General features: G+C 39.1%; 1 protein-coding gene across 6 annotated transcripts in view; it reads left to right on the forward strand.

The window, feature by feature from the left end:
• atrn (attractin) overlaps positions 1-13,659 on the forward strand; it is a 137,492-nt gene that overhangs the window by 37,670 nt on the left and 86,163 nt on the right. For all 6 annotated transcript variants that reach the window (XM_046061961.1, XM_046061962.1, XM_046061964.1 and 3 more), the window contains exons 13-17: positions 3,729-3,850; positions 4,829-4,967; positions 5,803-5,984; positions 8,676-8,895; positions 10,279-10,464. In XM_046061961.1, coding sequence (XP_045917917.1) covers positions 3,729-3,850; positions 4,829-4,967; positions 5,803-5,984; positions 8,676-8,895; positions 10,279-10,464 — 849 coding nt within the window. The remainder of the gene's footprint in view (positions 1-3,728; positions 3,851-4,828; positions 4,968-5,802; positions 5,985-8,675; positions 8,896-10,278; positions 10,465-13,659) is intronic.

Below are 13,659 nucleotides of genomic sequence, written 5' to 3' on the forward strand. Positions count from 1 at the left end.
CGACTCATCTTCTCAAAGACGCCCCTCCAGGGCCCCAGGCTTCAGAGGCGCACACACACACACACACACACACACACACACACACTACTGTCCCCTCTCAAAAGTTATTCCCCACTGTTTGTCACCATCCCTCTATGCCTCTCGTCGATAAGAGCGCCATGACATTGAGCATAATGAGCCTGAAGCGCCATGTGGAGCCGGGACATGTTCACACACAGTTTTGTACAGTGCACTTTTATTGGCAAAAGAGGGATGGGATGATTTTTCATTGCTGGTGGTTGTTTCTCAGCCACTGTGTTTCTTTGCTAAGCTCATACTAAAGCTGCCTGCAGAGTGAGACCATGCACAGGAAGGCAATACACAAGCAGTGATTGCCACTTTGTTAACAATCCATCAGAGCCAGGAAGAGTCTTTCGTTCCAGTGCGGTGGGTTCTTGCATATGTCATTAGGGGCACTAGGCACTGGTCATTTTTTCACAGATTATCTGTCTCTATGTACTACTGTCAGGAGAAATTGACAAAGCAAATATGCCAGAAGGTTATTTTTGTAAAAATTACTTACTGAACCATTGTAGGCAGAAAGAGACAAAGACAGAAGAGTGAGAAAATTTGTTTATCTGTAATTTTTCTACTGCCCTCCCTGTCTTGGTCGTCCACAGTGACTCACATCTTATGTGGTCCCCTGCAAGACATTCTCCTCTTCCTGATCTGTGTGCTCAGCAGGACGTTCAGCTAATAGTTTGAAGTGTGCCCTGTATGATCCAAGGGGACTTATGATCAGACTGGTGCAAATTACCCATCCACTCTACTCAGCCGTGTGCCACCAGCGCACACACATGCATGCAGACTCACACTTGCACACTAATCCCAGCAACTGAACAGAGGCCAGTGGAGAAATATGTTAAGAAATGCCCTAGACCTGACAGACACAGCAGGGGGTTCTGTCAGGTCCATCTGCACAGGAAGAGGGTGCTTGTTGGGGATTTAGCAGACCTGTGAGGTGAGTTGAAGCCCTGAGAAGAGGAAGAGCGCTCTGACTGAGCTTCTCTAGTTCTTACTTTGCACAAAATGTCGAAACGGGAAGATTGCAGGGCAGAAATCACCTCATTTTACTTCCTTAATCCGTTCCCTTTTCTCACCACCTTCCCCAGTAGCCCTCTAACATCATCTTTCCTCTCTTGTCTCACAGTGTGATGTATGTGTTTGGCGGCTTCAACAGCCTGCTGCTTAGTGACGTCCTCATGTACACCTCGCCCAGCTGCTCAGCTTTCACCAGCATGGCGTCCTGTAGCCAGGCCTGGCCGGGGATCCACTGCATCTGGAACAACACCCAGGGGATCTGCCTGCCCTGGGAGAACGCTATCGGAACCGAACATCAGCAGCTACCAGCGTCCTGTAACACACGATCATGTAGGTGACTCCGCCATGGCATTGAAATCCTGCTATGGTGCACATCTGCCATGTGAAACGAATCTGAAAGGATTTTAGATCCTTGCTGTCTTTTCTTGAGTGCCTGCAGAACTCATCTGCATTCACAACACTGATGTTTGATAGCATGCATAGACTGGCAGAAACAGCTTGTTTGTCAAGTACTTCCAATGCAGTCTTTCAAATCAGAGAGTGAAAATGGTATAAAAATGGGGAAAAAAACGTATCCACCATGCATCTTTAGGAACTGTTCAGATGCTGTCATTTCTGCATGTAATTATGTGCTGAAACTGAATCAACTCATTAGTTGTTAGTTCTAATAATCATTTAAGTAATTTATCAAGCCAAGCATTCACCATCTCTACGTGAGGATTAAGGTACAAGGTTGATTTATTTGTCACAATACAACAGGCTGTACAGTGAAATTGAGTTTTTAACTCCCTTCTGCTATGTAGCAGACAATATACATTAATATCAAAGCAATTCTAAAAATGGTAAACAGACATTAACTATCATCAATGGAGCAGTGCTGAGGATGAATTTGAGCTTAAGAGTGTGATAGCTTTGGGGGAAAAAGCTGCTCTGCAGTCAGGTGGTGCGGCAGCAGAAACTCGTTTATCTCTTTCCAGAAGGCAGCAGGGTGAACAGGCTGTGGCTGGGTGGGTACTGTCGTTTAGTATCCTTTGGGATCTGCGTAGGCACCTCACCTCACCGATATCACTGACGCTTGGGAGATGGATACCAACAACATCATTAATTGCTTTTCTGTTTTAAATGAAATATATTTGATTTCTGAACTGTTGTCAGGCAAAACAACATATTTGAAAGTCACCCTGGGCAAGATTGTCTGACATTTTATAAATTAAACTTTTAAATGCTTGATTGAAGAAAGAAACAGCAGATGAATCAACAATGAAAATAGTTGTTTAATAGTTTTAGCACTGCAACTAAGTGTTCAGAAAGGCCCTTACAAAAGCAAATTTCCTGTGCTGATGTCACCCTGAGATCATTAATTAATCAAAATATTTTCAAAGATTGTTAGCTTTAGCCTTGGTGTGATCAACGGAGTGTTCATCTGCGTGTTCCTCATGCGTTAATGTGTCCTAGAAACTTTCCACTACATTTAATAAGTTAGTTTTTTTTTTTTTTTTTGATGAATTGGGGGGGGGGGCGCTTGTGTGTCAGATAGGACAGGAAGAAGTAATCATCAGGGACAGTTTATCCAGGTCTCTCTGCTTCCCGCTGAGAATTCTCTTCTGTTTGGTGTTTGCCATTTGTCACAGAAAAAATCCTCAGTTTCCCCAACAGAGCCAGTCTCATTTTTCTGGTGTCGGCGTCTTCAGAAGCGCCGGCAGATGGAAACTGCACCCTGGAATATCTTTCAGGCACATTTAATACCAAGGAGGCCTTCCTGCTCTGCTGCTGTCTGGCAGTCAATCTGCCCCCCGTTTCCCCAGAAGAAACCTCATGTCCAGGAACTGTTGCCCGATTTTTGGTTCACGGCAGAATCAGAATTACTTAAACTGCTTTGGAAGAAATAAACAAGAACTAAATAAATGTCCTGTTCTTTCGTTTTAGGCTTATATGTCAAATTGTCAATAAGAAATTACAGTAGTTAAACGGTAGATTAGAAGAAGACTTAAAGAATATAAATAATACTAATTCATTATTTATGAATTCAAACTAAGTGAATTTTCTCAAGTCATGTACTTGAGTACATATTTGAGGCACTTATACTTTTCTATCCCTGAGTATTTGCATTTTATGCTTTATACTTCTGCTTTACTACAATTCAGATGAAAATATTGTACTATTGACTACATTAATCTCAAAGTTACTTTACAGATTGAGATTTTACATACAGAAAATATGATCTAAAATATGATCCATTGGTGAAGATGAATGAAAATGTTAAAATTAAGCATTAAAGAATGAAATGCTTCACAATAATTCAAAATCAATAATAATCCAATAATGTGATATTTAGTGACATAATACTCACGTGGGTTAAAATTGTACCTTTGAGTACTTTTGATACTTTGCTAATAATAGTTTTACTTGAATAACATTTGAAATAAAGAAGGACATGCAACAGTATTACACACTGTAGTATTGTTTGTTTTACTCATGTAAAGGATATGAATACTTGATCATCACTGTTATCTGGTAAATCACCAACACTGAACTAACTCAGCTACTTTCTATCGTAATCGTATACATTTCTGTTTGTATGGTCATAAAACTATACATTGTTTTTAGAACAAAACTATTAATATACCATGTTCCTCCAAACTTTGCAGATGCTGATAATGAGAGGTGTGACCAGTATACAGACTGCTACAGTTGCACTGCTAATACCAACGGCTGCCAGTGGTGCTCTGGTCAGTGCGTGTCTCTGGGAAGCAACTGCACCTCTAACACGGTAAGAAAACGGCCACCGCTGACGATGCTAACCCTGATGACCCCAAACCTGTTGAGAGGATTAAGGGAGGTCTGCCTGCCTGCCTGCCTACCCTCTTAGGATGGGCAGGCAGGCAATTTAGAACATAAAAATCATATCGTAATGTTTTAGTTAAAAAAAACAACGCCCCTCCCCTTTCATGCATCAAACCTTTTTTATTATGCTTTTTTCACATGGAAAACAATTATAATTAAAGTTCTGATGCTCTGTAACAAAAACATTCCAGTATATAACTTTTTCTTGCCTTTCGAGCTATATAATTGTAATTTCTAGATATATTGTAATAAACAAATCCCCTTATAATTTTGAACAGTCATAGGCTCCTTAAAGCACAGAATGATGAATGCTTGGACACTGTGGGTTCACTATGGAGTCCACTAACTTTGGAAGATGTTCGCTATTTTAAATAGGATACAAAGCTGTTGTGACAAACCAATCTATTTCCTCCAAGAGTTATTACACCTTATAAATTGGGACATGTCAAAGTACAGTAATGATTAGATAAAGGACTGATGAAGCACGTTCATGTTTCCAACACTGGATCTGATTTTTATCTCTGATTAAATCTCTGCTCATTTAGATGCAATATGACACCAATGTGTCTCCTCCAGCGCACTTATCTGCACTTGTCTCTAAAATATTTGAGTAGTAATTAGTTATTTTGTAATCTATAACTTCTGAAAAAAAAAAATTTCTACTCAAGTAGCTGCATTGTCAGTAAGAGAGGATCTTTTTATGTAATAAGATTTATTTCCCGTTATGTCCACAAACCCTTCAGTTATTTATTTTTTTTTTTTTTCAATGAAAATCATGTGACAAGACCTGTGTCCTCTTCATAAAATTATGTTGCTTTCTATTCATAATGAAATAACATTTTATTTTGTGCCAAATGAGCGAATGTACTTTATGGAGCTGTTATATTCTGCTTTCTCTTCCCAGGGGGCCATAGGGGAGTATGAAGTGTGCCCCAAGGACAGCCCCTCATATGTGTGCAACAAGAAAACCAGTTGCAAGAGCTGCTCTGTGGACCAGAACTGTCAGTGGGAACCTCGCAACCAGGAGTGCATCTCACTGCCAGGTAATTGTGGTTGTTTGGGGGGAAAAAGGAAATCAAACCATTTGATTCAGGAAAAATCAGCATAACACGCACAAGTTGCATCACACACTTGCATACTTAAATGTACATTAACTACATACACAGGCGGAGACAAATATATAACTTGTGTGCGGGACTTATAAAATCAACATCCATTACATTCAAGTCCTCGCCAAACAAATTCACACAATGCTGATTAAGACCATCACTGTCGGATGAATTTATTTGTATTTGCAGTATACCAGATTTTGTGTCTGTGGCGACATTCCCACACTGACACACTGGTAGTGATGTGTCTTATGTCAAACAGCAATGACTGGTTTACCAGTTTAGAAGGGGGAGCAACCATAGCGACAGCAGCAACTCATTTTGGCAGAGTCTATATGTCGGAAGCGTGTGTCGACAGTGCATTTACTATCAATGTCAGAAGGGGGAGACAAATGTTCCCAGCCTGTGTATCGCATATCCCCAAGAGGCTGAAAGACAAATCTGAGGGGTGACAAGATGATTAAAGGCATACGAGAGAAGAAAAAAAACATTAATGCTACACAATTTTTTTTCCCCCCCACATTTTTCTCCTAATTTTCTTGTGAAATACTGAATTGCTTTACCTCTTCAGACCTGTGAAATCGATTCAAAATAAATAAAATCTAAGAAGGGGGAATACCATTCAAGGAAGTGTATAGATGAATTAAGATGGATAGCCAAAAAAAGACAGATCCTAGTTTTCCCCATTGATATACTGTCAATTAATATATCAGCCTACCAACCTGTAGTGTCTATAGTACCAACCCCTCATCTAATCTGTCCAATCCAGAAAACGTTTGTGGTGAAAGCTGGCATCTGGTGGGCAATTCCTGTCTGAAGTTCATCACAGCAAAGGACTCGTATGACAACGCCAAGCTGGCCTGCAGGAGCCACAATGCTGTCCTGGCCTCGCTGACCACGCAGAAGAAGGTGGACTTTGTCCTGAAGGAGCTGCAGATTATGAGCGTGGTGGTAAGGATTGGGATCGGGCAGGGGGTAAATTAATCAGATTAGTGACATTTTAATATTTTCCTCCGGGAAATTGGGTCGTCACACCAGCAACGAATAAGATATCAATAACACTTGAGATACAAGAGATAATTACAGCAAGAAAATTACGTGAGCATCAGGACTGAAGCATTATACATCATCTCAGTGAATAATGATGAAGTATTCATAGAGCCTCTTTGACAGATTTTAAAGGTGCACATGTACAGATGAAACAAGAAAAACTGGAAAAAAGATTCCAACAAGATTTCGAACACTGATTCAAGAAAGAGAACTACCATCTTTATTTCTTATGTTATCACTGATTATTGACCTAAAACTTTTTTTGACTTGGATGTCTTTGTGGTAGCTGCTGTTTTTTAAGATGTAGCCTTTTTTTTTCTGCAGGTGAGTTCTGGTTGGATTCTTCTTGTCTGTATGTGTTTGTCTTTTTGGACCAGTGAGCATGAAACAAATCCTACATTAACGGATTCTTTCCTCAGAGCTCAGACAACTCTTACTCGCTCCATTAGAGCAAATACCAGAAATCTATCCCAACAATTGACTAACCATCGCAAGCTGCTGTTTATATCTTCAAATACAGGGCGCATATCTACAGATAAGTGTGTGAATGATGGGGAGCTGCACAGCGTTTAGCTTTAATCTTGCATCCTGTTTGTACACTGACAAAACACACACAGAGTGAAAATGTGCAGATGGTGCATTTACTGAGGAAAGTAACATACATGGTTATATAGAGGATAAGTCTTGAATGTATTTGTCTTTGATGTTATGTGCTTGCCCTTGTAGCTTTGGTCAAGCACCCTTTACATGTGGTTTCTTGAAATGCTGACGATCAAAAAAATCCATTATAAACTTATTTCTCACTGTACTCTTAATTGAGTATTTGCTCAAAAGTTGCATGTAAAAAGAGAACAAAAGTTGCATATAAATTAAAGCCACTCACAGCCTAAATTCACCTTTAAGTCAATTAGGGTTGGATTGTAAAAACACTTGAAATTCTTAATCAAGAGATTTGATTAGATTCGATTACCCTGAAATAGTAATTTATGTTATCGAGTGGAAACGGTTAATAGAAATTAAAGTTTTTAATTATCACTCTTATTGTTTTTAGAAATTTTTCAAGCACTAATAACAGCCATTCCCTGGTTCCAGTTTCTCCTGTGTATTATCTGCTTTTCTCTCTTAAATCATTTTAACCTGAATATTTTGGGGGTTTGTACTGTGAAAACCTCACCCTGTGCTCTATAATGGGGAATTTCCCCCAATTTTAAGCATTAGACAATTCATTGATCAGTCGACTAATCAGGGAAAATAAGCAGTAGAATAATGGATAATGAAAAGAATTGTTAATTGCAGCGTTAACACACTTGAATGACACCTGAATGAATAAGCACTGTTGAAAGACAATTTTTCAAGCTGTTGAGGAAAAATGTTTTTAAGGACCCAGAGTATTGGCCTAATTGCAGCTAAATCTGTCTACATATTTTAGTGTGTCTACACTGGAGTTCACCGAAGAGTATTACATAATCCGAAATGTGTCAAAAGCACTGTGAGAGCACGGTTCTAAAGATCCAGGCTGCACTTAAATGAAACATGGTGTCATCTTCAGCTGCAGTCCTGTTTCTGTGTAGATCACCCAGCAGGCTCACACACTGTCATCCTTAACTGAAGCCAACCATGCAAAAATGTAAGCCACTTACGATCCTGCAAAGTGCCCAGGAGCCACCGCATGGCATATGTAAATGTTGCTAAATAAGACAAAATCATGGGGTTTAAATCTCAAAGTGGGGCTGGAATTGAGTGTTTTCCATCCTTACTAATGAAACTGCGTATATTTCCCTATTGGTCTAAATTCAATTATGTTGGTTAGTTTTAGGTAGAAAAGAAATAAAGCCTATCTTCTCTGGAATAACATTGGATTTCAAACTGTTCAGTTCAACAATAAAATGCTGTACAGACACAGACTTTGAAACATGCTTCACAAATCTTCCTGCTGTATTACATTGACATTGTGCTGTTTACCAGTTTATACTATTTACAGACAGGATCAATCAATCCAAGAAATGCAATTAAATCTTGATGGAACAGTAATTCGACCCACGTCTGTGAGAGATCGAGCTCTCTTTGTTTACTACTACTGCAACAGCATGGCCATTGATTTAGAGATGGGATGGATAACAGTCTCCCAAGCCAAGTGAAGTAACGCTGCTTTTATTGCAGCTCAGTCAGTCCAGGGGAATTTATGTCTGATGAAATATTACACTTTTCTGGGGTTTTTTGTTGCTTACTGCCAGGGCAACGTTGTGATTTCTGACAAAACTCAGTTTTTGACATTGATTTTAATCGAATGTCATATTGTCTTTAGATACAGAGTACCTGGCACTTTAAAAAGTGTGACAAAAAGAAGTTGAGAGAGCCACAACTAAAGTGAAAGATGACAAAACAACAAGTAATCATAAAGGGATTCCTTTTGTTATTATCAGAGATGGTTAAGAGATTTTGATTTACAGAAAATCTAGAAAAAACTTGACATGAAGAGTAGAAGAAGGAGTAGACAGTAGTAGAGTAGTAGAAATTTAACTGAAGCTTTAAAGAGATAAATTTAAAGACGACAATGTGTAAAATCCTTGTTTTGACTCTGTGTGTTTCCAGTACAAGGCAACAGTGACGCCCTGGGTGGGGCTCAGGAAAATCAACGTGTCGTACTGGTGCTGGGAGGACATGTCGCCCTTCACCAACACCACCCTGCAGTGGCTGCCCGGCGAGCCGAGCGACGCCGGGTTCTGTGGCTATCTGGCCGAGCCAGCGCCCAGCGGACTGAAAGCACAGACCTGCATCAACCCCGTGAATGGCAGCCTATGTGAACGGCCAGGTAGTTTCACGATTTTTCATGAATTGAAACCAAAGGGGAAAGTTTTATTCCAGAGTAGTGTCCTGTAGGAGAGGATGTAAATGCAGAAACAAACAAAACAATACATTTTCAGCGTATAGTTATCAGCACATACTGTGGCTAAAAATGGCGAGTAATTGCACTGTCATTAAAGTCCAGGCTTTGGTAAAATAGGCCACATGTCCTACTAAATTAACGGCATTGTAAATATTTCCTCTGCTTCTCCCTATCAAAGTATTTATATTACAGACATCCAACACAGATATGATACTTGACTTATGTCTTTTGAGATGGTCTCTGTTGAATTAGGTAATCTTAAATTGCTGTTGTGAGTTGGTTGAGGGAAATGTCAGACTTCACTTTGAACACTGACCAATCATAGCTTGCAGTGTTACATGACATGCAAAGGTAAAAGGTCAGTAGGGGCCAAAAGAATCCAGTAGGTCTGACCCCCAATAGTCGAAGATTCAATGCTTCGATGGGCGGAGCCTGATTTGCCTGTCAATCTGACAGTCGAAGCTTTGCAGCGAAACAAGGATCATACCATTTTGGCGTTATGGGGGAGCTCAACGTCTGATTTTTACATAGAACTACCAGTTTTCTCCCAAAAAGTTAATATACAGCCTATTACAATACACATTTCAACATTTAATGTTGTAAATAAACATGTGAAAATAAAAACATTTATTGGAAGTTTTTTTTTTTTAAGTGCGTGCATAAATCCAAAATTGTAACCCTAACCCTGGGTCGTCAGTGCACATGTGTAGGCATAGCGTGTGTGTGTGTGTGTGTGTGTGTGTGTGTGTGTGGTGGCAGGAGGAAAACGTGATGAAGAGACAGAGCCACAGCTTTACTAGTGTTGTGCCGAGTTGTCCGCACATCACGGGACTTTCGGATAATTTATCACCGTTGATGAACCACACAAAGTATATTTTCTCGTTTTTAAACAGCCGCTACTTGAAATAGACCCGTGAGGAACCGCAACGTGCATCCAGTTGTAGACAGCACGGCAAAAACTCTGCACAAGGTGAATGGCTGGCGAGAGAGAAAATAGTCAACAATAAGCCTCAGTTTAGGTTCAGCTCACACTGTGTGTGTGAGGTGAATGCAGATGTAGTGTAAAAGCGCTTTGAGTGGTCAAAGACTAGAAAGGCGCTATGTACAAATACAGAGCATTTACAACAAAAAACAAACATTAGTTTTCTGCTCTCTAAATATAGGAACATCATGTTTATCATATTCCAGTGGAGTTCAGCATGAAGACCACAGCCAGTGGAGGTTTGATCCACATGAAACATCCATGCTGAAAATATGTGAATGTATACTGCAGGGGCTTAAACATAACTTCTTGATAATGTTCCTCAGCCAACCACAGTGCCAAGCAGTGCAGGACACCGTGTGCCATGAGAACCACCTGCAGCGAATGCACCAGCAGCAGCTCCGAGTGTATGTGGTGCAGCAACATGAAGCAGTGCGTCGACTCCAACGCCTACGTGGCCTCCTTCCCCTTCGGACAGTGTATGGAGTGGTACACCATGAACACCTGTCCACGTAAGACATCTTATTCTGTCCAGTTTTTCCCCTCTTATATTTTAATTTACAGGTTTAATATGACAATCGTGATTCTTGTTTTGGCAAGACACACTACAAATATATACACACTAAACATTGGTACTCATGCAAGAACAGTTTCTTCTTATCTGAACTTTCTCTTAATTTTTTGTAAGGTGGGCCAGGTCAGATTCAGCAAACTTCAGATTACTGTGTAAATGACCCACATAAACATGATGAATGTCACCTGTGCATAATGAGCACAGGTTAATAAGAATTTTAAATTGACATAATTAAAACCCCAATAATACCATGTAAGGCTACACTTCTGTGTTTATTCATGAAAGGGTAAAAAGAAGAACTTTGAGTTCAGAAATTGAAACTGAAGTCCTGCTTTCAGGGATTCCTAAAGAGAGAGTCTATCATTTTTAACAGCATCGAAAGTGGAATTAAGGGAATAGGACTTGATCTGTGCGTCTGTCTGCAGAGTAGCGGCTCTAACAGATTTCACATTTGCAGAAGCACAGCCTGTGGTTATCTAAACCGCAATAACAACCATTCCTCTGTTTCTGCCAATATATCAGAATGGATTCACTTTTTTCCAAGGGCCTGAAGCCCTAAGGCATCCAAAAGATCACCTTACACCCACTGATCCTATTATATACAGATACAATTTAACCTTCAATTAGTGCATTATTTAAATCGTTTTGATATTGTATTGTTATACAATATCATGAATAGCCAAAATAAATGAATGATGATGTCATTAAGGTCAAACAGGATAATATCAACAGAATTATGAAGTGTAATTTATATGGGACCACTCGTAAATTGCGTTTCTCCCTAAGACAAAGTTCAAAATATGAGTTAGTTCTCCTAATTCACTCGTACATGCCACTTAGGAACAAATCTGTTCAAACGAGCGGTTCTTGCATGGGGCCAATTGAGTCTGAAAATCATTACCTGTTATTACATCATTACATGTAATACTAACAAAAAAAATAATTCTTTCAGTCGCTTTCATAACGGTGTGCAGAATGTAGACTGAAATTAAAAACACAAAAGTGAAAAGAAGTTATGTAAAAACCGTGTGGCTCGATACTTGAAAGAGATGGGACATTGTCGTTCTGCCCTTAATATTTTTGGCATTGAGTGCATTAATGTTAGTAGTAGCGTTTTTTCATTAGGTGAGAGTGACGAGTTATGATTAGACAACTGGTATAATAACTCTCCTTTTTAAATTGAAACAACACTCCAAATAACAAATGAATTAACTAAATGATTTCTGGGGTTGCAGCCCAACAAAACCCTTAGAACCAGATAGCCTTTCACATTTTCTATTCTTGATCTCCTAGCAGTAACGCCGTATTCTAGGGGGCTGTAAAAGTTGTCTACATGGAAGCCGATCTTCATATAGGATGAAATTAATATTTACTTTTGTTGAAATAAAGCCTTTCTTTTAAGGTCTATCCTATTTTCCCTGTAATTAAAACCAAATTACATACTCATTTGCATGAAGCTTCCTGGGAAATTAAGGAGCAGTAAAATGAGGCATTACCCTCTTCTCTGCTGTGGTAACAAGTAAATGGATTGGATTCTTTTTTGTAATCTATAATGTCTATTCATCAGTTGACTTGACTCATTGAACCCATCATACCTCTGTGTAAGAACCTTTCTGCAGTGTTTGCTTTTGCGGCCCTGGGATCAGCATCTCTTGAGTCAAACCCATTGATTGTACATAAAGTGTTTACTTTTAAGTGTGCACAGATCTCTCTATGCATTTCTTATGCTGGTTACCAAGTTCTTGTCCTGTTTGTTCCAATCAAATTGCTCTTGCTGGTGTAGAAAAACGCTTTGCAAAAACACTGCAGCATACTATTTAAGCCTCTGATTAAGTTGCACCAGATATTTGCGTAACCACCACCCTCCCAGGCTGGATTCATGAGTTACAACCTATGAAAGGAGAAAAACAGAAGCATAAATCTGAAGTCTGCTCACGTAATGTTACAGTCAGTGTACTCAACCACTTAAGCATATGTAGTAATCTTCATCAGACTTCGAAAGGCAACATTTTAAATAACAGGCTCTCTGGAGCAGAGCATCTTTACATTTGATTTTAACCTTCATTTAGTCGTGCACATTACACTGTGGCCCCTCCAGTAGATGAGATGGGGATTAATAATCTGGTTTAGTAGTTTGGTAATTTAGTCTCCGGCTGGTACGTCCCCTTTTTTATTTATTTATTTTTTTCTTCTAGATGGCACAGCAGAGAACAATTTTCATTTTATTTAACCTGACAGGTCAATTAAGTATAAATTGTTGCTCACAGCCATTGGCAGAGAAGCCACTCAAGGGCTCATAGTTAGGAATTAAAATATAGGCAAATAACCGTGGAGAGAACCAGGGCCTCAGGAATTAGCTAAATTAACTATTGAACCTTGCAGAGGGGTTGTAGGTGTTATAAATTAAAACTTTTGGAAAGGCTGGACCTTACTCACCAACACCCAATAACAAACTTACTTTTACCAATCACTCATTTATTCATGATGGTGTGTTAACGTTGCTACCTGTGTTTCATAGGACAGTAATTGATTGATTAATTTCGCTGATTACAAGCTCTCTTTCTGCACAAATACACTGTTTATACTGGTAAACAAATGTGTTTAAGTTCTGCAGCTTAAAAAAACAAAAACTAAAAAACAACAGTTATGTGATCTCAAATTACAAAGACAGTCTTGTGACAGTGGAAAACACATTGGTTACATTGATTGCATGTTATACGGTTGCCTTACCTGTAGTTAGCCCTTCCAGTTCACTCAACTCAAATCTTTTTTTCCTCACAAACCAAAACTGAGTTTCTGCTTCAAGGAAAATTGTTTCATATTTGGTATATTTGCTTTCTTGCCTAGAGTTAGATGTGATAGTCGATAGCATTCTCATGTCTGTGTATTTACTATAGAGATAAATGCGGGGAGGCTATTAGGTTAGCTTTAGAATAAAGAGTTGAAGCAGGGGGGAACAACTTGTGGCTCTGTCTAAAGCTCAATAATTAACATGATGTATTGTTTAATTGATGTATTGTTTAATTGTATGTTTGTTTAATTCATACATACATAAACAGTAGTAAAAAAAAAAGACAATTTGTGGTTTTAAGTTATATATTTGACCTACATGTATATGTATTTTAACATTTAG

Source organism: Micropterus dolomieu, linkage group LG11, assembly GCF_021292245.1.
Source record: "Micropterus dolomieu isolate WLL.071019.BEF.003 ecotype Adirondacks linkage group LG11, ASM2129224v1, whole genome shotgun sequence".
Lineage (NCBI taxonomy): Eukaryota > Metazoa > Chordata > Actinopteri > Centrarchiformes > Centrarchidae > Micropterus > Micropterus dolomieu.